This window comes from Musca autumnalis, unplaced genomic scaffold (assembly GCF_047663935.1).
Source record: "Musca autumnalis isolate F117 unplaced genomic scaffold, ASM4766393v1 scaffold_3, whole genome shotgun sequence".
Taxonomy (NCBI): Eukaryota; Metazoa; Arthropoda; class Insecta; order Diptera; family Muscidae; genus Musca; species Musca autumnalis.
The window spans coordinates 249,465,314-249,489,565 of NW_027411866.1; the positions used below are offsets into that span (position 1 = coordinate 249,465,314).

The 24,252-nt window shown below is 28.2% G+C and overlaps 1 protein-coding gene across 2 annotated transcripts in view; it reads right to left on the minus strand.

Moving 5' to 3' along the window:
• Positions 1-314: 314 nt before the first annotated feature.
• The window catches only part of Lim1 (LIM homeobox 1), a 177,738-nt gene continuing 153,800 nt past the window's right edge, over positions 315-24,252 (minus strand). The window contains exons 6-7 of one of the 2 annotated variants that reach the window (XM_073977767.1): positions 802-1,060; positions 315-717 (exon numbers count right to left, since the gene is read on the minus strand). In XM_073977767.1, the coding sequence (XP_073833868.1) occupies positions 413-717; positions 802-1,060 (564 nt within the window). In that variant the 3' untranslated portion in view covers positions 315-412. Of the gene's footprint in view, positions 736-801; positions 1,061-24,252 lie in introns of both variants that reach the window. The other variant, XM_073977766.1, reaches the window with a different exon arrangement.

Genomic DNA, 24,252 nt, shown 5'->3' on the forward strand with positions numbered 1-24,252 from the left:
ATAATTTCTGTTTTTGTCTTTTTTATATAAATTCAATTTACAATTGTTTCAATTTGTTTTTGTTTAAATCGCTCATTTCTGTTAAATTTTGTTTAATTGTTTTATTTATTTCTTTTTAATTAATTTTTTTACTTGGATTTTGTTGTTTTAGTTGCACTTCAGCAATAATATCAAAATTAAGCAGCCATTAATTTGTGGTGTGGTTGTTGTAATATTTGTTGTGTTTGTTTTTGTTTTCAATTTTGGACTTGTGAATACTTTAAACGCTCTAAAGATTCTTCAGCTGGTTGTTCTTCTTCTTTTTCTTCTTCTGATTTTCTCGTTTGTTTGTTTGTGATTAATCTTCTTGCTGTTGTTGGTATTCGGCCAGGGTTTTCAGAAATAGCAAACGCGTTGCCAACTCTTTTGAATATTACCAAACAAGCGTTTCATTTTGCATATTTGAGGGTTCACTGAAATTCCCCGCCGTCATGAATTCCGGTGATGTTGAACGCGGGCCATTTACTTGTTGAGATTGTTGTTGTTGCTGTGACTGTTGCTGCTGCTGCTGTTGTTGCGCCGCCAATAAATGCTCCGTGGGTGGTTGTGGTCCTCCCGCCGATTGTATATTCATTGGTGGTCCACCGCCACCGGCCGTTTGACTTAGGAAATTGGATTCTGGCGTTAAACCAAACTCATTTACCATGGGTATGGGTCCCGTGTGATCCATTGGTCCACCTAGAAAAGGTACAATAGCTATCCATTAAAATGGTTTAATATATGTGTCGATTTTGTTTAGGCTGTTGAACAGCCTTTACTTACCGGGTGCATTAAAAGGCATTGGTCCACCGGGATGGCCGGGGAAAAAGGGGCCATCGTGTGGATGAAAATGTGGTCCATAACCAAATTCAAATTTACCCTCGGCAGCAAAGTAGGGGAAGCCAGGGCCATCATCCATGCCCGGTGAGAGATTCATGGGGAAGCCGCGCATTTTTCGCGCCCCACCAAAGAAGGGAGGGCGACCCATGCTGGTGATTTGTTTCATGCGTCGTTCTTTTGAGCGTTTGTTCTGAAACCACACCTGGAAAGATAAAAGATAGGGAGAACATTTTTAGTTATTTTGGGATGTAAATTTAGGAGCTATTTGTAAATTTAAACTTTAAAATTGGTCCTTCAATTGTCGTAACTATAGAAAGAAGCACTCTGAATTTTGACATGATTGGTTATTGTGAAAAACCAATGTCCGTTCGAATTACTAGTTTTTAAAGAAAGAAATTTTGTGTTTGAATAAAAATATTTGTTTAATATTTTTTAAAACGATTTATGGTAATTTGAATAAAGTTTGTTTGGAGAAATAGGCCATAAGTCACTTTTAAAAACTGTGTTGGATTCAATTTAAATATTTTCAGAATTTTCTACAAACTTGCCCACTGTCCTTTTTTAGTCAATGTCTATGTTCATATTTTTTTTCTATTTGTTTTCCATATTTTTGTATACATACATATATTTTTGTGTGCTATTTTTATTCCACATATAGTTATAAACCAATGGCGGGCAAATTGCGAGAGACTCATGTATTTTTTACACTTTTGTGTGTGAGGCAGAGCATTTCTGCCCATCAGTGTTATAAACACACAGCCACACATACATACAAAAAAACCCCAACACATACATATGTATTCATAATATTGCCAATAGCCATTGGCCATAGATGGCATTTTCTATTTGTCCCTGTTTGGAGCGAATCTACATTGTAGAAATGTGATTTGGAATATTTGTTTCTATGCATGGTGGATCCGTGCTATGTTTGTATTGGGTTTGTTTTTGAGAAGAAGAAAAAATGGAAATTTTTATTTAAATCTATAGTTTCATTTCTCTCTTCCCGTTCTATTTGCATTCTACTTCATGCAGTTGAATTTCAATATTGCTCTTTGTTTCATCCCCTTCTAGCTCTAGGAATATTATTTTGCATTTATATGAGGAATGAAAAAAATATAGTGTGTGTATGCATTTCAAATGTTCCAATGAAAAACAAACAAATATATGGTTAAAATACAAGCAGGATATACATTCAATACCCACACTGAACACAAATATACACATGATGTCCTATCAGCTATTCATGGTTGGTAGAAATGAAGAAAAAAAATACAAATCTACTCTTCATTTTGAATTAGTCAGGCATAGCGCGCACAGCATTTCACATTCATATTCAACATGTGTGGATAAACTATGCAATTTTTTTCTCTGCTACACTGGACAAATGAGAAGCTTTTTTGTTTTTTTTTTATTTCATCTGAATATGCGAAAAAGTGTCGTTTTTTGTCCGTTTCAAAATTAAAATCAAATTATATTAGTGTGAGAACCACGGTCTAGCAGAGAGTCTGCTCACCGTTCACATAAATACACACACCTCGTGTACAGTTTTTTGCAGTAGTTGATTTTTATTATTTTATATTTTTGCTATTTATTTGTTGTTTTTGCTGTTTTTTGTTTTCCATACTAATGTTGTTGCTGTTGTTGTTTTTATTGTTATATTTATTTGTTTTTCTTTCTCTCATAAAGTTAATGTCAATGTTGTGGGTGAAATATTGTTGTTGACTACAAAAATATTTGTATTCATATGGAAACACACACACACACATACACAATTTTTGCAGAGGAAAAATATATATTTATTTGTCTTTACATATGTTGTGTAACAGTATAAGGACATTCATGTTCAAAAATGACTAAGGACTAAGAAAAACAAATATTCTATAAAAAAAATCCACATTTGAAATAAATCTACATTTGATTGATCTTAACAGTTTTGGTCTGTAGGTCTGGTCTTGAAAAATGGAAAACAAAATCTTAGTTTGGCTAGGGAAGACTTATACCCTAGACCGACGGCAGTGTTAATTTTCTGCCTTACATTATCTGCCTTAATTCAAATTAATTCGTGCATTATCCACATTCTTAATGCACAAAATCAAACTGAATTTAAAGGGCATTAAGGTATTTCAATATGGCAATACCGTAGAAGAGAGCCCATATTCATATGGGGGAGAGAGCATATTCATTCTCTGAGACACAAGGAAAACAATAAATACAGTGCAAACAACAACAAAACAGCAATCAGCTTTTTCATAAATGCAGAAACTGTCGTCTATCAGGCTAAAATTAAATGCACATCTTAATGCAAATTAACGCTGCCGTCTGTCTAGGGTATAATGGAAGCCCAAACAAAGGCAGGAGAGAGAGGTATACTGGCTAAAAAAATATTGGACGGGACAGAGAAAACTTACATACAACTAGATAATATCTATATTTTGAACAAAGTTTAAAAAAATGTACGAAAATGTTGTTTAATCCATGTTGAAAAATATTTTTGGAAAAAAAACGTTTTTTAAACCAGGTTGATTTTTTTAAATGCTGATTATAAATTGGTATTGGTATTATTTGAAAATGTTGGTGAATATATATTTGTAAAAATCCACAAAAAATTGGTGAAAACAATTTAAAATTTTCATGAAAAAATATTTGTTAGAATACAGGTTTGAAAAAATGTGAACATTCATGTTGAAAAATTGGAGAAAAATGTGTTTAAAAAACCTACTTTTGGTGAAAAAATATTACAAAAATATTAAACACACATTTAAAAACTTGTTTATAAAAGTAATGTTAAAAAAGCATGTTAACAAAAATTTAAAAGTGTGAAATAAATTTGGAAACATTGGTAAAAATATTATTTTTCAAAAATTCCACGTTGGCAGAATTAAAAATCTCAACAAATACATATATTAAAAAATTCAAAATGTGAGAAAATATTTTTAAAATATTTAAATGTTAAAAACATTTTAAAATGTTGTTAAAACCCAATTTAAAAAAGTTTGTGTTTGAAAAAATTGAAAAAGTTTGCATAATAGATTATTTGAAAAAATCCACGTAAAAAATAGTGAACGGTTTGACAATGTTGATTGAAGAATATTAAAAAAAACACAACTTTTAAAATATTTTTGAAAAACAATTTCAAAATGTTGGTGGAATAATGTATTAAAAAAGTTCGTGTTTGAAAAATTGAAAAATGTTTGCTTTATAGATTATTTGAAAAAATTCACGTACAAAATAGTGAACGGTTTGACAATGTTGATGAAGAATATTAAAAAAAAAACAACTTTTAAACTATTTTTGAAAAACAATTTCAAAATGTTGGTGGAATAATGTTTTAAAATATCCACGTAAAAAAAAATTGGCGAAATAATTTAAAAATATTGGTATAATAGTATTTTAATATTTCACAATTAAAAATTTTGGTGAAAAAATATTTTTAAAAAATTCGTGTTTGAAAAATTTTTAAAAAATTTTAAATGTTTGCACAAAAAAATGTTTTAAAAAATCTACGTTAGAAAAAAATAGTGAGAGTTTTGAAAATATTGGTGAAATTTTTTTAAAAAAATCCGCTTTTGAAAAAAATTGTGAAAAAATGAAAATGTTGGTGAAGAATATTTTTAAAAAAACCACGTTTGAGAAAAATTGTGAAAAAATTAAATCTCACAAATAAATGACCTTCATCCTAATGATACAACAATTAGAAATTTGAAAATGTTGGCAAAGGGAAATTTAGTGAAAAATATTTTTAAAAAATACGTGCTTAAAAAAATTGTACATGAAATTATTTTAAAAAGTCCACTTTCGAAAAAAAATTGGTGAAAGTTTGGAAAATGTTGATGAAGAATATTTAACAAAATCCACGTTTGAGAAAAATGGGGGAAAAATTAAAATGTTATTGAAGAATAATTTTGAAAAAATCCAAGTTTGAGAAAAATAGTAAAACAAAATTAAAAATGTTAAAAAATATTCACAAAAAAATTTCCCAAATTTGTGAAAAAATATTTTTCAAAAAATTTTAACAACATGCGAAGAAATGTTTGAAAAAAACATGTTTATGAAATTTGGTGAAACAATATCTGTAAGATATTCATGTTTGAAAAAAAAAAATGATTAAGAAATCCTCGTTTAAGAAAATTAGTTAAAAAATTCAATTTTATAAAGTATTTTGAATCTGCGTTTGGAAACATTTAAAATGTTTAGCAAACGTTTTTTTTTTAAATCCTCGTGTAAAAATATTCTAGGGATAATTTGAAATAGTTGTTGAAAAATAGTTTTTAAAAATCCAGGTTTCAAAAAGTCGTAAAAAATAAAATGATGATAAACAAAAAAAAAAAAAAAATTAAAAAATGTACATTTGAAAAAAATTGGTGGAAAAATTGAAAATGTTAATGAAAAATGTTTTTTTTAAATGTTTTAAATTGGTGAGAGTTTGGAAAATGTTGATGAAGAATATTTAAAAAAATCCACGTTTGAGAAAAATGGGGCAAAATTAAAATATTGTTGAAGAATATTTTTTAAAATATCCAAGTTTGAGAAAAATGGAGAAAAAAATTGAAAATGTTAAAAAATATTCACCAAAAATTTTCCCAAATTTGTGAAAAAATATTTTTCAAAAATTTTAAACATTGGGAAAAATGCGAAGAAATGTTTAAAAAAATCATGTTTATGAAAATTGGTGAAACAATATTTGTAAGATATTGATGTTTGAAAAAAAAAATTATTAAGAAATCCTCGTTTATGAAAATTAGTTAAAAAATTAAAAGTTTTCAAATTATTTTGAAAAAAACTGCGTTTGCAAACATTAAAAATTTTTAGTAAACGTTCTTTTTTAAATCCTCGTGTAAAAATATTATGGGGATAATTTGAAATAGTTGTTGAAAAATAGTTTTTAAAAATCCAGGTTTCAAAAAGTCGTAAAAAATAAAATGATAAAAAAAAATTAAAAATGTACATATGAAAAAAATTGGTGAAAAAAAATGAAAATGTTAATGAAAAATGTTTTTTTAAATGTTTTAAATTGGTGAAATTTTGGAAAATGTTGATGAAGAATATTTAAAAAAATCACGTTTGAGAAAAATTGGGAAAAATTAAAATGTTGTTGAAGAATATTTTTAAAAAAATCCAAGTTTGCGAAAAATGGTAAAAAAAATTGAAAATGTTAAAGAATGTTCACCAAAAATGTTCCCAAATTTGTGAAAAAATATTTTTCAAAAATTTTAAACATGCGAAAAAATGTTTAAAAAAACCATGTTTATGAAAATTGGTGAAACAATATTTGTAAGATATTCATGTTTGAAAAAAATGTATTTTGTATTTTGAAAAAAAAAATCTGCGTTTGCAAGTATTTAAAGTGTTTTTTAAATCCTCGTGTAAAAATATTTCGGGGATAATGTGAAATAGTTTTTAAAAATCCAGGTTTCAAAAAGTTGTAAAAAATAAAATGACGATAAGCAAAAAAAAAAAAAATAAATAAATAAAAAAATTGTGGAAAAATTGAAAATGTTAATGAAATATGTTTCAAAGCACGCTTGATAAAATTTGAGAATAAATTTGAAACTGTTGGTGAAAACTATTTTTTACAAATTCTAGGTTAGGTTAGGTTGAAAGAGGGGCGAGTAATCGCCACATGCCCTGGTGGCCATACACTAAAGTCAGAAGCAGCCCTGTTGTGCGCTTTCTAAGTTTGAACAATTTGTGAAAAAAATTGCACAATATGCAAACAAATATTTCCAAAAAATCCACATTTGAAGTAATTGGTGAAAAATGTTTGGAAATGTTGGTAAACAACTAATAAAAAAACACATGCATGGATTTTTTTGGTGAAAATATTGGTGAAACCTATTTGAAAATTTAGTGAAAAATATATAAAAATATATAAATAAGTAAATATTTTTTTTAATTGTTTAAAAATCCAAGTTTGGGTTTTTCGTCGGTTTTGAAAAAAAATTCTTTAAAATACAAGAATGATTTTTCGGTCGGTTTTAAAAAGAATTGTGTAAAAATCCATTTTTTTTTAAATACTGTTTAAATGTCCAAATATATTGAAACTCCAAATTGACTGACCCGATGGTCAAACAAATATTTCCAAAAAATCCACATTTGAAGTAATTGGTGAAAACATTTTGGAAATATTGGTAAACAATTATTTAAAAAAAACACATGCATGGTTTTTTGGTGAAAATATTGGTGAAACAAAATTGAAAATTTAGTGAAAAATTAATATAAATAAATTGTGTCAAAAACCATTTTTTTTAAATACTGTTTAAATATCCAAATTTAATTACTCTGTTGTTCTTGAAAAACTATATTGAAATTCCACATTGACTGAACCGATGGTCTTTGAAAATATTCTTTGAAAACCAATGTTTCAGTGATCTCATAGTCCTTAAAAGTATTCTAAAAGCAATACACCATGTATAATTAATCGGATGGTCATTACATAATGTAAAAAATCCATTTTTGGTTCGTCTGGGAGAACATCAACTATTTTGCTGGCTTATTAAATGGACATTTTTAGATTCGTTCTTAAGGTAGAGTAATCACCGCAAACTGCTTTAATAACAAATTTTTCACTTTTTGGACACATATTAGTAACATAGTATTTAACCCCAGGAGAATTTGAAACGAAACCACCAAGTATGTAGATTATTTCTCCGACCCTTTTGGAAAATCACAAATTTCTTGCTTTTAAATGAAATAATTGTCTCATTTTGATTTATTGACATTTGAACTGTCAAAATAATACCGTTAACATATAAAAACCAAATTTGCCCCTATAAAACTTCAAAGGTAACTCCAAGGTCTTCCCAGCAAGCACATCTGTCTTAACAAAGATGTTGTGCTTCAAACCATCAAATTCCATAACACTTTTCATGGAAACGTTTAGACCGCCTAAACGGACATCCTTTTCTTGTCTGTTCTCTACAAAAACAATATCCTTAAATGTAGAACACATATTTGACAGGAAATTATAGTTTAGTTGTCTTTTTTCAGAGAGCGCTTATTTTAAATTATAGGTTTAACATTTCCAGCAACAAAAACAACACACAATCCTCCTCAATAATTGTTGTGGCGCTGTTGTTGCTCTGTTTCTCTGGCTGGCCATTAGTGTTAGAATTTGGCCCAAAGCCACTTGTCGGCACTTGTGGCATGACGACGAAGAAGAGGTTACCAAAATAACCACGCATTTTTTATTTTGATAATTAGGGTCATTTCTTTGTAGGCCACTTCTTGTGTAGTTGAGAGTTGAGTTTGGCTTGTTTTTTCGGTGGTGGTGGCTTCAAATTATGGTAAATTATTTTAAACGACAACACACACCATAGTTCGTTCTTTGTTGGTTTTTTTTTTCTTTTCTGAAAAGGGGTAAGCATGACGATGACGACCAACCTCTTTGCTCATCCTTTTTTACGCCTTATGGTTGTTCTTTCTGGGTCGTTTTTTGTGTATTTGTGTCTGATTGCAGGGCCTATTATAACCTATAATTTGCAGTTTATGTGGATAACTGGTGGTGTTCAAAATGTCCAAACAACAACACCACTAATGATGACAGCCACCATATCCCCGAGTACTACATAACAATCAATGATACCATATGGATGAATGAAAGACTATCGGGATGAATGAAATGATATTCTGAATGGAAATGGCTAAATCAACATGTCACGTCTTGACATAAACTGTTCTTCTTAGAGAGATGCCAACAAAAACAACAACTCAAAACACTGATTGTTGCTGTTAAACGTTAACAACAAAATGAGGCATTTATGTGCAATTTAAAATCAGCAGTCGCAGTAGTAGTAATGGTTGTTGTTCTTGTTGTAGTTGGTATTTTTAAACAATTTGCCAATTTTCATTTGTTGTTGTTGTTGTTTTGTTTGAGCCCAACTAACAACCAAACAGTATTGATGGCAATAATCCATAAAAATCATAACACTGGCAATTGCCGCAAATGTTTTATGGTCAAAACATTTGCTGCCATAACCAACCACCACCAGCTTATGGAGAACATCTTGACAGGCTACATGTAAAAGGCGGCTCTTGAACATAAAACGACCTCAAATGTGTTTTTGGTGGGCATGTTGATGTTAGACCATGGCTCGCTCTCTCATTGTTGTTGGCGATTGTAAGTGAATGCCGGTAATGGTTGGCCATTTGTATGACCATTTTAACCGGAGCATTATTATTGTTCTTTTTGTTGTTTCTTATGTTACTGTTATTATTGATGTGGTTGTTATTTTTAGGCCATTAGCTTGAAATCATTTCAGCTAGGTTGCAATAAATGAGGTAAGAAGAGGGGTCATTTAGAACATTTTTTTACCACCAAACAGGTGAAAAGCTAAAGTAATGACAAATTTAAATTTTAATCCAGGATATTTTAAGGGCCAATGTAGCAACAATATGAGAGGTGTGCAAATTAAGAAAAGAGACACAATATTCACAAGTAGCAAGCACATACCGACAATTTTTTAAAAAGGTTTTTAAAAAGGTTTTTATTAAATCAGGGATTTTTTAAAAATATTTGTATTAAATCGTGCATTTTTTAAAAATATTTTTATTAAATCGTGGATTTTTTAAAAATATTTTTATTAAATTGTGGATTTTTTAAAAATATCTTTACTAAATCGTGGATTTTTTTAAAAAAAAATTTTCCACGATTTAGGATTTTTTAAAAATATTTTTATTAAATCGTGGATTTTTTTAAAATATTTTTATTAAATCCTGGATTTTTTACGAATATTTTTATTAAATCGTGGATTTTTTAAAAATACTTTTACTAAATCGTGGATTTTTTAAAAATATTTTTATTAAATCGTGGATTTTTTAAAAATATTTTTTATTAAATCGTGGATTTTTTAAAAATATTTTTATTAAATCGTGGATTTTTTAAAAATATTTTTATTAAATCGTGGATTTTTTAAAAATATTTTTATTAAATCGTGGATTTTTTAAAAATATTTTTATTAAATCGTGGATTTTTTAAAAATATTTTTATTAAATCGTGGATTTTTTAAAAATATTTTTATTAAATCGTGGATTTTTTAAAAATATTTTTATTAAATCGTGGATTTTTTAAAAATATTTTTATTAAATCGTGGATTTTTTAAAAATGTTTTTATTAAATCGTGGATTTTTTAAAAATATTTTTATTAAATCGTGGATTTTTTAAAAATATTTTTATTAAATCGGGGATTGTTTAAAAATATTTTTATTAAATCGTGGATTTTTTAAAAATATTTTTATTAAATCGTGGATTTTTTTAAAAATATTTTTATTAAATCGTGGATTTTTTAAAAATATTTTTGTTAAATCGTGGATTCTTTAAAAATATTTTTATGAAATTGTGGACTTTTTAAAAATACTTTTATTAAATCGTGGATTTTTTAAAAATATTTTTGTTAAATCGTGGATTCTTTAAAAATATTTTTATGAAATTGTGGACTTTTTAAAAATACTTTTATTAAATCGTGGATTTTTTAAAAATATTTTTATTAAATCGTGGATTTTTTTAAAAACATTTTTTTTAAATCTTAGATTTTTTAAAAATATTTTTATTAAATCGTGGATTTTTTAAAAATATTTTTATTAAATCGTGGATTTTTTAAAAATATTTTTATTAAATCGTGGATTTTTTAAAAATATTTTTATTAAATCGTGGATTTTTTAAAAATATTTTTATTAAATCGTGGATTTTTTAAAAATATTTTTATTAAATCGTGGATTTTTTAAAAATATTTTTATTAAATCGTGAATTCTTTAAAAATATTTTTATTAAATCGTGGATTTTTTAAAAATATTTTTATTAAATCGTGGATTTTTTAAAAATATTTTTATTAAATCGTGGATTTTTTAAAAATATTTTTATTAAATCGTGGATTTTTTAAAAATATTTTTATTAAATCGTGGATTTTTTAAAAATATTTTTATTAAATCGTGGATTTTTTAAAAATATTTTTATTAAATCGTGGATTTTTTAAAAATATTTTTATTAAATCGTGGATTTTTTAAAAATATTTTTATTAAATCGTGGATTTTTTAAAAATATTTTTATTAAATCGTGGATTTTTTAAAAATATTTTTATTAAATCGTGGATTTTTTAAAAATATTTTTATTAAATCGTGGATTTTTTAAAAATATTTTTATTATATATTTTTATAAAATCGTGGATTTTTCAAAATATGTTTATAAAACCGTGGATTTTTAAAAAAATATGTTTATAAAACCGTGGATTTTTAAAAAAATATGTTTATAAAACCGTGGATTTTTTAAAATATTTTTATTAAATCATGGATTTTTTAAAATATTTTTTTAAATATATTTATTAAATATTTTTTATTAAATCGTACTTTTTTAAAAAAATATTTTTATTAAACCGTAGGTTTTTTTAAAAAATTATTAAACCGTAATTTTTTAAAGATTAGTTCGTGGACACATGCCGACAACATTGAGCTTCGCGAGGGATGAAATCCGTTGAGTGAAGAAGCGATGGCTTGATTTGATTTTCAATAATTTATTTAAGGGACGTCAATCAAGATGCTCGGTTGAATATGTCTACAAGAATGTTTTTGAGTTTATGCTGTCTTACATTTGAGAGCAAGTGTTAAAAGTTGTCGGTATGAAAGCTCCTTTTCATTTATAAAGTCTTGCAGGTTTTGAAACACAACTGTTGAAAACAGCCTTAGAAGCCTTAAATTTAAATATTGCATTTGCAAAGCTTCTTCAGCTTCTCCAAAAACATTAGTAGCAACCGTTATTTCTTTGTTTAAAATATTATTTAAAAAAATTCCTCTTTTCCTCTGAAGAAATTAAAAAACCGTACTGAACGAAAATTATTTGAAATTGGAGTAAGAAAAACTGTGCTTTTGTTATTTTTTTATGAAAACTAATTAACTTTAAACGAAATAGAAAAAATGAGTCAACAACATGCATACGGCAGCAATAAAAACCCAAGCGGCAAATTTCAACAAAGAGCAGCTAAGAAGCTCAATTCCTCCACAGGGGGGCGGGGGGCGTATGAAAGGGGTAATGAGTTTGCGGTTTACCTTAGATCGCAAAGGTTTTATTTGTTTTTATTTTTTGTTAAATACCTTAGAATGACTTGTAATTTGTAGATGATTTCGTTTTTAAATTTTCATAGATAACTCCGAGGTATTGTTTTTCAACAATTGTGGTATGTTAAAGTCACGCCTTTTGTGGCTAAGAAACACTGACTTCAATTACGTTATTGGGGGAAAAAGGTAGTGAGAGGAAAAGAAGACATGCAAAAAGTCATGTTCTCCTATGTATAGCATCCAGTCATCGAAATGATCAAAGTGGGAAAATAAATTAGGCGCCGAAACAAATGTCGGTAGCACTCTACTGCTACCCTAGTGTTACGGGGAGAAAGGTAAGAAAGTAACAAAATTCCCGTGTTGTTTCTCCTTCTTTTTTACAATGATGTGTTGACTAGTTGGTAGTTGATGATGATGGGTTTAAATATCAACATTTAATTGTCCATTGATGAGTTGTTGAATTTTGTGTTCATTTCATTATCACTTTTTTGTCGGGAGTGGACTATACCGAAGATGCACACTAATCGCCTGGCGCTTAGTTTGAAAAGCATATTTTTTTTGTTTATTTTTATTGCTCTATCATTGTAAGGTAATTTTGTGGTTTTCAGACGGTATTATTTTTCTGAAATATCTCAGCAAACATAATGTGGTAAATTAGCCTTTTCTTGTTAGAAGGGGGTGATGTTTGTTTATTTTTTCTTACAGATAATGATGAGTATTTATAACGAAAGTAATAAGTTTGAGGTTATGTTTTGTATCGGGACAAGAAGTTCATATATTTGGAACTACTGGAATTTTTTAAACGTAGTTGAGCTTCATTTTATAAATATTCCATAAACATATTTCTATCTACAAAAGTTGGCATTTCACTATGTCTAATATTTGTGAAAATTTGCACTTAGCTGATTCGACTGCATCAGGGACCTCAATCATCTTCTTACAAGGTGGTCGGCATTTAATTGCATCATTGATGAATATATGTAATTCCCGTTTGACAAATTATATTCTTTATGCTCCAACGGTTCCTTCTCACCCACATTCGAAATAAAAAAATTCCATGAATTATGGATAATCCGTAGAGAAAAATCCCAAGTGAAACATCAACACAAACCTCTTGCCTTCGACAGCATAAATTAATAATTCCAACAACAACAAAAACAAAACACAAATATACAGGAGTGGCAATGACGATAAATGGCGGCATCTTTTTGTGATCAGGGGAAAAATAATACTTACAGTTTGACAAGTAATTGTTTTCAAACTGAGAAACCGAACACTTTTCATGCATTAATTACTGAAAAATGGCAAATAGTTGTGATAAAAAGGTCGGGTTTTTTGCAAAAATTAGTTGATCGACTTATTTAAGACCAAAATGAATGGATAAATAAAAAATTAACCCGCTTAGTTCAACAATAATAACCAAAAGAATAATTAACATGTAATGCAAGATGCCAAGAAAATGTTTTCAAAATGTAATTGAGGTTCCAAAATACCCCATTTTTTCGGTAAATAGTTAAAAATCATGACATTTTATGAATTTTATTCTTAACAAGGATTAGTTGCTAACAAGTATCAGCCATATTAGACATGGAATATCCCCACTAAGAGGGTTACCGTACGGACCAAGGGGGTACCAGATCGTATTACATGTAAACGATGTCCTATAAGTCTCAAACCGGGAATATCTGAAAACTAAGACATTTTATGAGTATTTTTAGTTCACCTGGATGGACTTCCATCAATTACAATAAATATTGCCTACAGAATAGCTCGATCAGGAGGGTTGCCAGATCGACTAAAATAGTACCAGGTCTTATTAACAGTAGAAGGGACCAACCAGGCCCACAACCACAGCCTACAAGTGGTTCATTCAACTCAAAATTTATTAAGAGATAAGAATATTTCATGAAACAATCGAAAATAGCAAATTTGGAGACTAATATTCCTCAGAAATTTGTGGGGTACAAATTTCTACAATTTTCGCAAATGCTTACTATGACCTACTGGAGACATTTTGTGTACTGTGAAGTAATACTGTGACAAAAATTTCTAAGTGATGGGGAAATAATGCTACAGTGTTACCATGGTATACCATCAAAGCCAAAAAACTTACGGGAATTCCTCAATCTGGCTGTTAATAGATAAAATTGGATGTCTATAGCAAGCTTAGTATAATTTAGCAATATCTTCCATATGCATTTCTAACCGATTTTTGTACTTCTTGGTTATATTTTGGTTTGTTTTAGTGAATATCCTTATCCCTAAATTAAATTTCAGTTAAATAAACCACTTTTAAGATCTAATTGTGGGCCCAGGAGGTCCAGTTTACTGTTATTAAGACCTGGTACATTTTTTGTCGATCTGGCAACCCTCCTGATCGTGTTCTGCTGTAGGTAATATTCATTGTAATTGATGCCATACCATCTTGGTAAACCAAAATACTCATAAAACGTCATAGTTTTTAGATATTTCCGGCTTGAGACCTATAGGACATTGTTTACATGCAATATGATCTGATACCCCCTTGGTCCATATGGTAACCCTCTTAGTGGGGATATCCCATGCCTAATATTGCTGATACTTGTTAGCAACTAATCCTTGTTAAGAATAAAATTCATAAAATGTCATGATTTTTAAGCATTTACCGAAAACATGGGGTATTTTGGAACCTTAATTACGTTTTGAAAACATTTTCTTAGCACCTTGCATTACATGTTAATTATTCTTTTGGTTATTATTGTTGAACTAAGCGGGTTAATTTTTTATTCATTCATTCAATTTGGTCTTAAATAAGTCGACCAACTAATTTTTGCAAAAAACCCGACATTTTTATCACAACTATTTGTAATTTTTTAGTAATTAATGCATGAAAAGTATTCGTTTTCTCAGTTTGAAAACAATTACTTGTCAAACTGTATGTTATGATGACAAACCTCAATAACAACAACAACTGCAACAACAGCCACAATTATGGATTTAGTTTGTTTTGCCATTTGATACACTTGTGAAGTGGCATGAACACCACACATCTAAGACAGAAGCGGTGGCCAACCCAACAACAACATTTGTTGTCCACACATATGTACATACATACGTATGCTTGACATCATACTCAACACCTTATTTAAGAATAATCTGTCTCACAAAATACCCTACCTTAACAGTAACACTTTACGAAAAGGGGAGGCGCGTCGTCGGCACTTTTGAGAAAACACACAAATGACACAAAACCCACCGAAAAAACCCCAAAATGAAAAGAAAAAAAAAATCGAAACGTGGACGTATTAACAGAGACATCAAGCGGATAATGACAGATTGTTGACAGTTTTTAACACGCATGATGTTCAATGCCTGACTGGCAGACAGACAAGGAAGGCCACAAGAACAAAAATACATAATCCTCTGCTGTCCCACATAGACAGAAGATGTTCGCAAAGTGTGTGTTGTTCCTCTTCTCTTGAACTTCAAAAGTTGTTGAAATGATCAGCGCAACATTTTAAAAATAAGCCCCACCATTGATGTCATCATCAGTGGCGCATTGTCGGAGGATTTTTGCTGTGTTTCTGAACTGCAGAGAAAATCCTTTATAATATGCCCCTCTTTAAAGGGCTAAATGTCAGATTCATATTAAATGCATTCCCAAAAAGCTTAGAATGCAGTTTCATGTTGACAAGTGTTAAGATTCCAGCTTTTCAAACGGCTTGCTAAAGGTTTTGCATGCTTCACTATCTCTGAAGGTGCATGTGGATTTGGTAAGGAACCACCTGTTTTGTTCCTTTTTTTTAAGTAGGAATTAAGGAAGTTTAAGCAGTCTTTGAGAAACTTGTTGTTTTTTGGTAGGCCTAAAAGTTCAATGATCTTAGTTGTTGTAATGGCAGACAATTTTGGGAGTAAAATTTAAAATTACCATAAAAGTAATATATAGTAAAAAATAAATAAGAAATATTAAAAAATAAATAAAAAATATTAAAAAAAATTATTAATTATTAAAAATAAATACAAATATTAAAAAACAAGTAATAAATAAAAACGAACAAATAGAAATATAAAAAATTAATATTAAATAAAAAATAATAATACATGATAATAACAAAATAATAAATAAGAATTATTAAAAAAAATAATAAATAAAAATATTTATAAATAAATAATAAATTAAAAATATTAAAAAAAAACAAAAAAATAAATAAAAAATATTAAAAAATTGGTTATAAAATATTAAATAAATTATACATATATTACAAAATTTAAATATTAAAAAAATTAAAAAAAATGATAAAATTAAAAATATAAAAAAATGAAAATAATAAATATAAAATATTAACAAATAAATAATAAATAAAAAATATGAACACACAAGTAATAATTATTAAACAATAAATAATAAATATTAATTAAAAATATTAAAAAATCAATAACAAATAATAATTATTAAAATAATAAATAATAAATAAGAATTAAATTTATTTATTTATTTATTTATTTATTATTAACAACGTAATAAATACATAGTCAGTAAATAATTAAATAATAAATAAATATGTTAAAAAATAAATAACTAAAAATAAATGAAAAACATTAAAATTTAACAAATAATAAATAAATAATAAATTAAAAATATTACAAAAAACAAATGCTAAAAGTATATTAAAAAATTGGTAATAAGTAAACGTACTAAAACATAAATTATATATTAAAAAATTAAAATATTAAAAAAATTAAAAAATAAATTATAAATTAAAAATATAAAAAAAAATAAATATAAAATATTAACAAATAAATTATAAATAATAATAATAATAATAAATATTAATTAAAAATATTAAAAAATCAATAACAAATAATAAATAATAAATAAGAATTAAATTAAGTTTATTTTTTATTTATTAATTTATTGTTAACAACGTAATAAATACATAGTTAGTAAAGAATTAAATAATAAATAAATATAACTAAAAATAAATTAAAAACATTAAAACAATAAAATTAAATAAATAAAAAATATTAAAAAATTAATAATAATTAAAAATAATAAAAAAACAAATAATAAAAATTGTAAAAAAATAAATAATAAATAAAAATATTAAAACAAAATAATTAATAAAAATTATTAAAAAAATAATAAAAAATTTTAATATATAAATAATAATTAAAAGTAAATAAAAAACATTAAAAAAATAAATAATAAATGAATAATATTAAAAAAATAATAAATATAAAATATTAACAAATAAATAATAAATAGAAAATATGAACACATAAGTAATAATTATTAAACAATAAACAATAAATATTAATTAAAAATATTAAAAAATCAATAACAAATAATAAATATTCAAAAATAATAAATATTCAAAAAATAAATAATAAATGAGAATTAAATTTATTTTTTATTTATTTATTATTAACAACGTAATAAATACATAGTTAGTAAATAATTAAATAATAAATAAATATGTTAATAATATATAACTAAAAATAAATAAAATTAAATAATAATAAATAAAAAAATTAATAATAATTAAAAATAAAAAACATATAGTAAAAAATAAATAATAAATAAAAATATTAAATAATTAATAAAAATTTAAAAAAAAATAATTAAAAATTTTAAAATATAAATAATAAATAAAAAATTAAAATATAAATAAAAAGTATTAAAAAATAAATAATACATAAAAATATTAAAAAAATAAATAATTAAAAGTAAATAAAAAACTTAAAAAAAAAAATTAATAATAAATGAAAAATATTAAAATACAAAAAATAAAATATATCAAAGATATAACAAATTTTAACAAATAAATAAAATTACACCTTTTTCAGATGTAATTCGAAACATTTCAGTAGTAATTCGTAACATTTAATTTATAATTCGATTATTCCATTTGTAATTCGAAACATTTTATTTGTAATACGAAACATTTCATTTGTAATTCGAATTATTCTAATTGTAATTCGAATTATTCCATGTGAAATTCAAATTATTCCATTTGTAATTTGAATTATTTTATTTGAAATTCGAATGTTTTTGTATTGATTTTATATTTTTTAAAGAATTTTTCCACAAAAAAATTAAAGGCCTGTTTCTCTAAGACGATTCGAATTCAAATTCGTTCGAATTACCACCAAACTCCTGTTGTTGTAGGTTATATTTGTTTGAGTGAAAATAAAAACAATTCAAATATTTATCAAAAAACAGAAATTTGGTAGTAGTTCGAACGAATTTTTGTTCGAATCGTCTTAGGACTAGGAAATAAAGTTGTTTTAATAAAATATTAAAACAACGATTATGGGATTAAGTCTGACTATTTTGAAAAGCAAAAATATAAATAATAATTATTAAAAATGATTTTTTTAAGTCTGGAGTAGTAGCCCAATGGTTTAACTTCATCATTACAGATAAAATACTCTATATTATTAAAAAATAAATAATAAAATTTATTACAAAATAAAAATAGTAAAAAATAAATAATAAATAAAACATGTTAAAAATAAATAATATGAAGTATTAAAAAATAAATAATAAAAAATATTAAAAAATAAATAATAAACAATTTCAACAAATAAATAATAAAAAATATTGAAAAAGAAATTATAACAAGTAAATAAGTAATACGTAATTAACCACCCTCTAACTTATTTTTAATCGACAAATAAAACATAGATTAGAAAATCTAAAAATTTTATTCTTCACACATCTCAAATCCCAAACTCTTGCCTATTTCACCATCCAACACCGCAGATTCCTACTATTAATCTGTTATCAAATGTCGCCAAACTTTATTTAGCTTTGATTTATCTTTTCCTTTAGATCTCTATTTAAATTAAAACCTGTATTGAGTAGAACTCACACACCAACTTTGAGCGGATGAATTGCCTAAGTTTTTTATTGGACATTTCCTCTCCGTCACTGTTTCTAATGAAATTAACATTTAAATTCCAAATCACCAAGTAAACTGAATTAACATAAAACTTCCAAATTTGTTTATGGACAAGTTGTTATTGACGATGCCTGAAGTTTTGCTCCATTTATGGCACTTAACAAAAATGTTGAGCTTCGTTTGTCAAAGCCCAGCTTGGCGCCATCAACAAATCTCAAAATTAACATTAACAGAGGCGGTTTCCCTTTCCTTTTGTCATTATCCACGAATGACATTTAAAATCTGTTGATTTTTTTCGTTTCTTAATCTCCAAAATTATGAGTAAGAAAACATGTGTTTTGTGGCCATGCCAAAGACAAAAAAATTAAAATTATTAAAATCGCATAAATTTTGAAAAAAAAAATGAATGAATGACTGAGCGCCTGCGCATAGTTGCTTTTTTTGTTTTTGTCTTACGCTAAGCCCTCTTAAGATGTCGCCAATTTTTTTTCGTTCATATGTTCTTGGTTTTATTTATCAGAGATTAGGTATAAGCTTATGCTAGGAGCTTAACAAAATAAAATCTTTGTGTTATATCGACCTAGCGTCGTAGTAAGCTATTCATTCATATTTCTCTTTTTCTTCTTGTTGTTGTTTATTCAATAATAATATGTTCACAAGCCAAAGAACCTACAAGCAAATTTGTCTTTGATCTTGAGCTTAAGATTAGACATATAAACCCGGCTTATATGTCGCCAACCAGTCCTCCACATATTATGGTACTCCATGGGATTGTAAACAACAACAACTTTCATAGAGATTGTTTTGTTGTTGTGATTTTTGTTCAAAGAGTAAATATTGCCGTCGGTGGCACAATTGCTCTTGACTGTTAAACAGAAGTTATGAATTGATGTTAGGTCATAAATTATATCTATGATGACCATAATTTTGTAATGTGATGAACATGAATCCAGAAAAGAAAAAAACGATAAATAACAGTTAAAGAGGGGAAAAAGTAAAAAATAAAAAAACTCCTCAAATACAGCTGATAGAATGAGAAGATTTTTACATATGCAGCAGAATCTATTCCATCCCTCACTACATAAAAATCTTCCTAAAGGAAGATGCAAGTTTTCCTAAACAATCACGTCTACAAAAAACTTCATTAACCGGCCTCTTCCACACAGGCGACATCCTAAATGGGTCTTCTCTACATAGAAAACCTTGTAAATGTGTCTCCGGTATTGAATATATCTTAAAGGGATCTTCTCTACATGGAGGACATTCTAAAAGTGTTTTCAGTAGATATAAGATTTTCTAAGGAGGTATTCTCCACATTGAAGGCCCTATACAGAGTTCCCCTCCATTTAGAATACCTATTAAAGGGGCTTTTAAAGCTGTCTTCTTCGCACAGAAAACCCACAGAAGACCTCCTAAAGTGGTCTTCTGTAAATAAAATACTTCTTAAGGTATTCTTCTGTAGATACAAGGTCTTTTAATGTGGTCTTCCGCACATGGAAGACCTTCTAAAGGTGTCATCTTCAGATGGAAGTCATCCTAAAGGAGTCTTCTCTACATAGAACACCGCTCAAAAAGCTCTACTCCACACAGAAGACCTTCTAAATGGATCTTCTCTTCATAGCACTCCGCTCAAAGGGTTTTTCTCCACATATAAGAACTCTCAGAGGGTCACTCTCCACATGGAAGACCTCGCAAAGTGATCTTCTATAAATAGAAAACATCTTAAATGGGTCTTCTGTGTATGAAAGTGGTCCTCTGTACATAGGAAACTTTGTAATGGGGTCTTCTCTACTCCTATGTATATAAAGGCGTCGCCTATACATGGAGGACCTTGTAAAGAAGAATTGGAGAATTTTTGAAGTGGTATTTCCCTTATAGAAGACGCCCTGAAGGGGTATGCTGTAAATAATTGGTCTTCTGATAAATATAAAATAAATGATAAATCTCCGAAGATACATAGGCGCACTGCAAGATTCTATTATTAGCTCACTAGTGTGGGACATTCTATTTGTCGCTGAGTCCAAAAGGCGTGTCGAACATGTTATGGTCTTATTATAGAAAAGTTATTTTAGCCGTGTCACGATCGTGAAACCCGACAATTTCTAATCCGATTTACTCAGAAAATGTGGTTAGGAATTTGCTGAGCGGATTAGGCACCGCCAAAAAGTGTAAGATTCTGCACAGGGATTGAACCATTGATCCATTGCGTAGGAGTTGGGTATCCTAACCACTGGATATCATTGCCTCCCAAACCTCCCCCTTCATCTTTAGGATTTCAAATTCAAAAAGCAGTTAACTCAAAGCTTTGCAAAACAAATTCACCCATAATCTGCCATTGACGAAAAACCGCTGGCAAAAATTCAGAAAAACGTCAACGCAATCCGCTTAATTTTTTTTCTCGCTGTTGAAACATTTTCATTTTGTCGTCCGTCATCGTTTGCTGATGTTGTTGTTGCTATACATTGCCAATGGTTTGGCATTTTGTGGTTAGCCGTAACTATTTTGTTGGTAGATTTTTGGTTTGGTAGGTTGATGGTTAGCTGGAGATGAGGCGGAGTGGGCTTTGAAATGTATGACTAGGTATGTCTGCTTGCTTTTCTGCCTGACTGCCAGTATCTGCTATTGACGGCTAATGGTTTACGGTTAGTATTTTATTTTTTGCAAAAAAATGTTTCATCGATGTCTTCGCCAAGCAAACAAAACCGTCGGCTTTAACCACAATCACGTTGACGTTAAACTTTAAGCTAAGTTGCGTTTTTCTTTTGAAGCGTGTAACAGCAAAACTTTTCAAGTGCAAATGTGGTATCTCGGGAGGGTGGGGTGGTGGTAAAGGATTGATAAGAAGTAGATGGATAAAATTTAGAGCGATTAAAGTTGAACGTGGATTTTTAAAGTTTTTTTTTCGGTGGCCATTAGACCACAAAACGTGGATTTTTAAAGAAAAATATTTCGGTGACCATCAGACCACAGAACTGGAATTTTTAAAGATTTTTTTTCGGTGGCCATTAGACCACAAAACGTGGATTTTAAAGAATTTTTTTCGGTGAACCTCAGACCACAAAACGCGAATTTTTAAAGAAATTTTTTCGGTGATCATCAGACCACAGAACTGGAATTTTTAAAGATTTTTTTTTTTTCGGTGGCCATTAGAACACTATACATGGATTTTAAAGAATTTTTTTCGGTGAACCCCAGACCACAAAACGTGGATTTTAAAGAATTTTTTTCGGTGAACCTCAGACCACAAAACGCGAATTTTTAAAGAAATTTTTTCGGTGACCCTAAGACGACAAAACGTGGATTTTTAAAGAAAAAATTTTCGGTGACCCTAAGACGACAAAACGTGGATTTTTAAAGAAAAAAATTTCGGTGACCCTAAGACGACAAAACGTGGATTTTTAAAGAAAACATTTTCGGTGACCCTAAGACGACAAAACGTGGATTTTTAAAGAAAAAATTTTCGGTGACCCTAAGACGACAAAACGTGGATTTTTAAAGAAAAAAATTTCGGTGACCCTAAGACGACAAAACGTGGATTTTTAAAGAAAACATTTTCGGTGACCCTAAGACGACAAAACGTGGATTTTTAAAGAAAAAATTTTCGGTGACCCTAAGACGACAAAACGTGGATTTTTAAAGAAAACATTTTCGGTGACCCTAAGACGACAAAACGTGGATTTTTAAAGAAAAAATTTTCGGTGACCCTAAGACGCAAAACGTGGATTTTTAAAGAAAAAAATTTCGGTGACCCTAAGACGACAAAACGTGGATTTTTAAAGAAAACATTTTCGGTGACCCTAAGACGACAAAACGTGGATTTTTAAAGAAAAAATTTTCGGTGACCCTAAGACGACAAAACGTGGATTTTTAAAGAAAAAATTTTCGGTGACCCTAAGACGACAAAACGTGGATTTTTAAAGAAAAAATTTTCGGTGACCCTAAGACGACAAAACGTGGATTTTTAAAGAAAAAATTTTCAGTGACCCTAAGACGACAAAACGTGAATTTTTAAAGAAAAAGTTTTCGGTGACCATAAGACGACAAAACGTGGATTTTTAAAGAAAAAATTTTCGGTGACCCTAAGACGACGAAACGTGGATTTTTAAAGAAAAAATTTTCGGTGACCCTAACACGACGAAACGTGGATTTTTAAAGAAAAAATTTTCGGTGACCATAAGATGACAAAACGTGGATTTTTAAAGAAAAGAATTTCGGTGACCCTTAGACGACAAAACGTGGATTTTTAAAGAAAAAATTTTCGGTGACCCTATGTCGAAAAAACTTGGATTTTTAAAGAAAAAATTTTCGGTGACCCTATGTCGAAAAAACGTGGATTTTTAAAGAAAAAATTTTCGGTGACCCTTCGAGACAAAACGTGGATTTTTAAAGAAAAAATTTTCGGTGACCCTAAGACGACAAAACGTGGATTTTTAAGACGACAAAACGTGGATTTTTAAAGAAAAGAATTTCGGTGACCCTTAGACGACAAAACGTGGATTTTTAAAGAAAAAATTTTCGGTGACCCTAAGACGACAAAACGTGGATTTTTAAAGAAAAAATTTTCGGTGACACTAAGACGACAAAACGTGGATTTTTAAAGAAAAAATTTTCTGTGACCCTAAGACGACAAAACGTGGATTTTTAAAGAAAAACTTTTCTGTGACCCTAAGACGACAAAACGTGGATTTTTAAAGAAAAAATTGTCGGTGACCCTAAGACGAAAAACGTGGATTTTTAAAGAAAAAATTGTCGGTGACCCTAAGACGAAAAACGTGGATTTTTAAAGAAAAAATTGTCGGTGACCCTAAGACGAAAAACGTGGATTTTTAAAGAAAAAATTGTCGGTAACCCTATTCTGAGCCCACAAAACGTGGATTTTTAAAGAAAAAATTTTCGGTGACCCTGTTCTGAGCCCACAAAACGTGGATTTTTAAAGAAAAAATTTTCGGTGACCCTATTCTGAGCCCACAAAACGTGGATTTTTAAAGAAATTTTTTACGGTGAGTCTGAGCCCACAAAACGTGGGTTTTTAAAGAAATTTTTTACGGTGATTCTGAGCCCACAAAACGTGGATTTTTAAAGAAATTTTTTACGGTGATTCTGAGGCCACAAAACGTGGATTTTTAAAGAATTTTTTACGGTGATTCTGAGGCCACAAAACGTGGATTTTTAAAGAATTTTTTACGGTGATTTTGAGGCCACAAAGCGTGGATTTTTAAAGAAATTTTTTACGGTGATTCTGAGGCCACAAAACGTAGATTTTTAAAGAAATTTTTTACGGTGATTCTGAGGCCACAAAACGTGGATTTTTAAAGAAATTTTTTACGGTGATTCTGAGGCCACAAAACTTGAATTTTTAAAGAAATTTTTTACGGTGATTCTGAGGCCACAAAACGTGGATTTTTAAAGAAATTTTTTACGGTGATTCTGAGGCCACAAAACTTGAATTTTTAAAGAAATTTTTTAC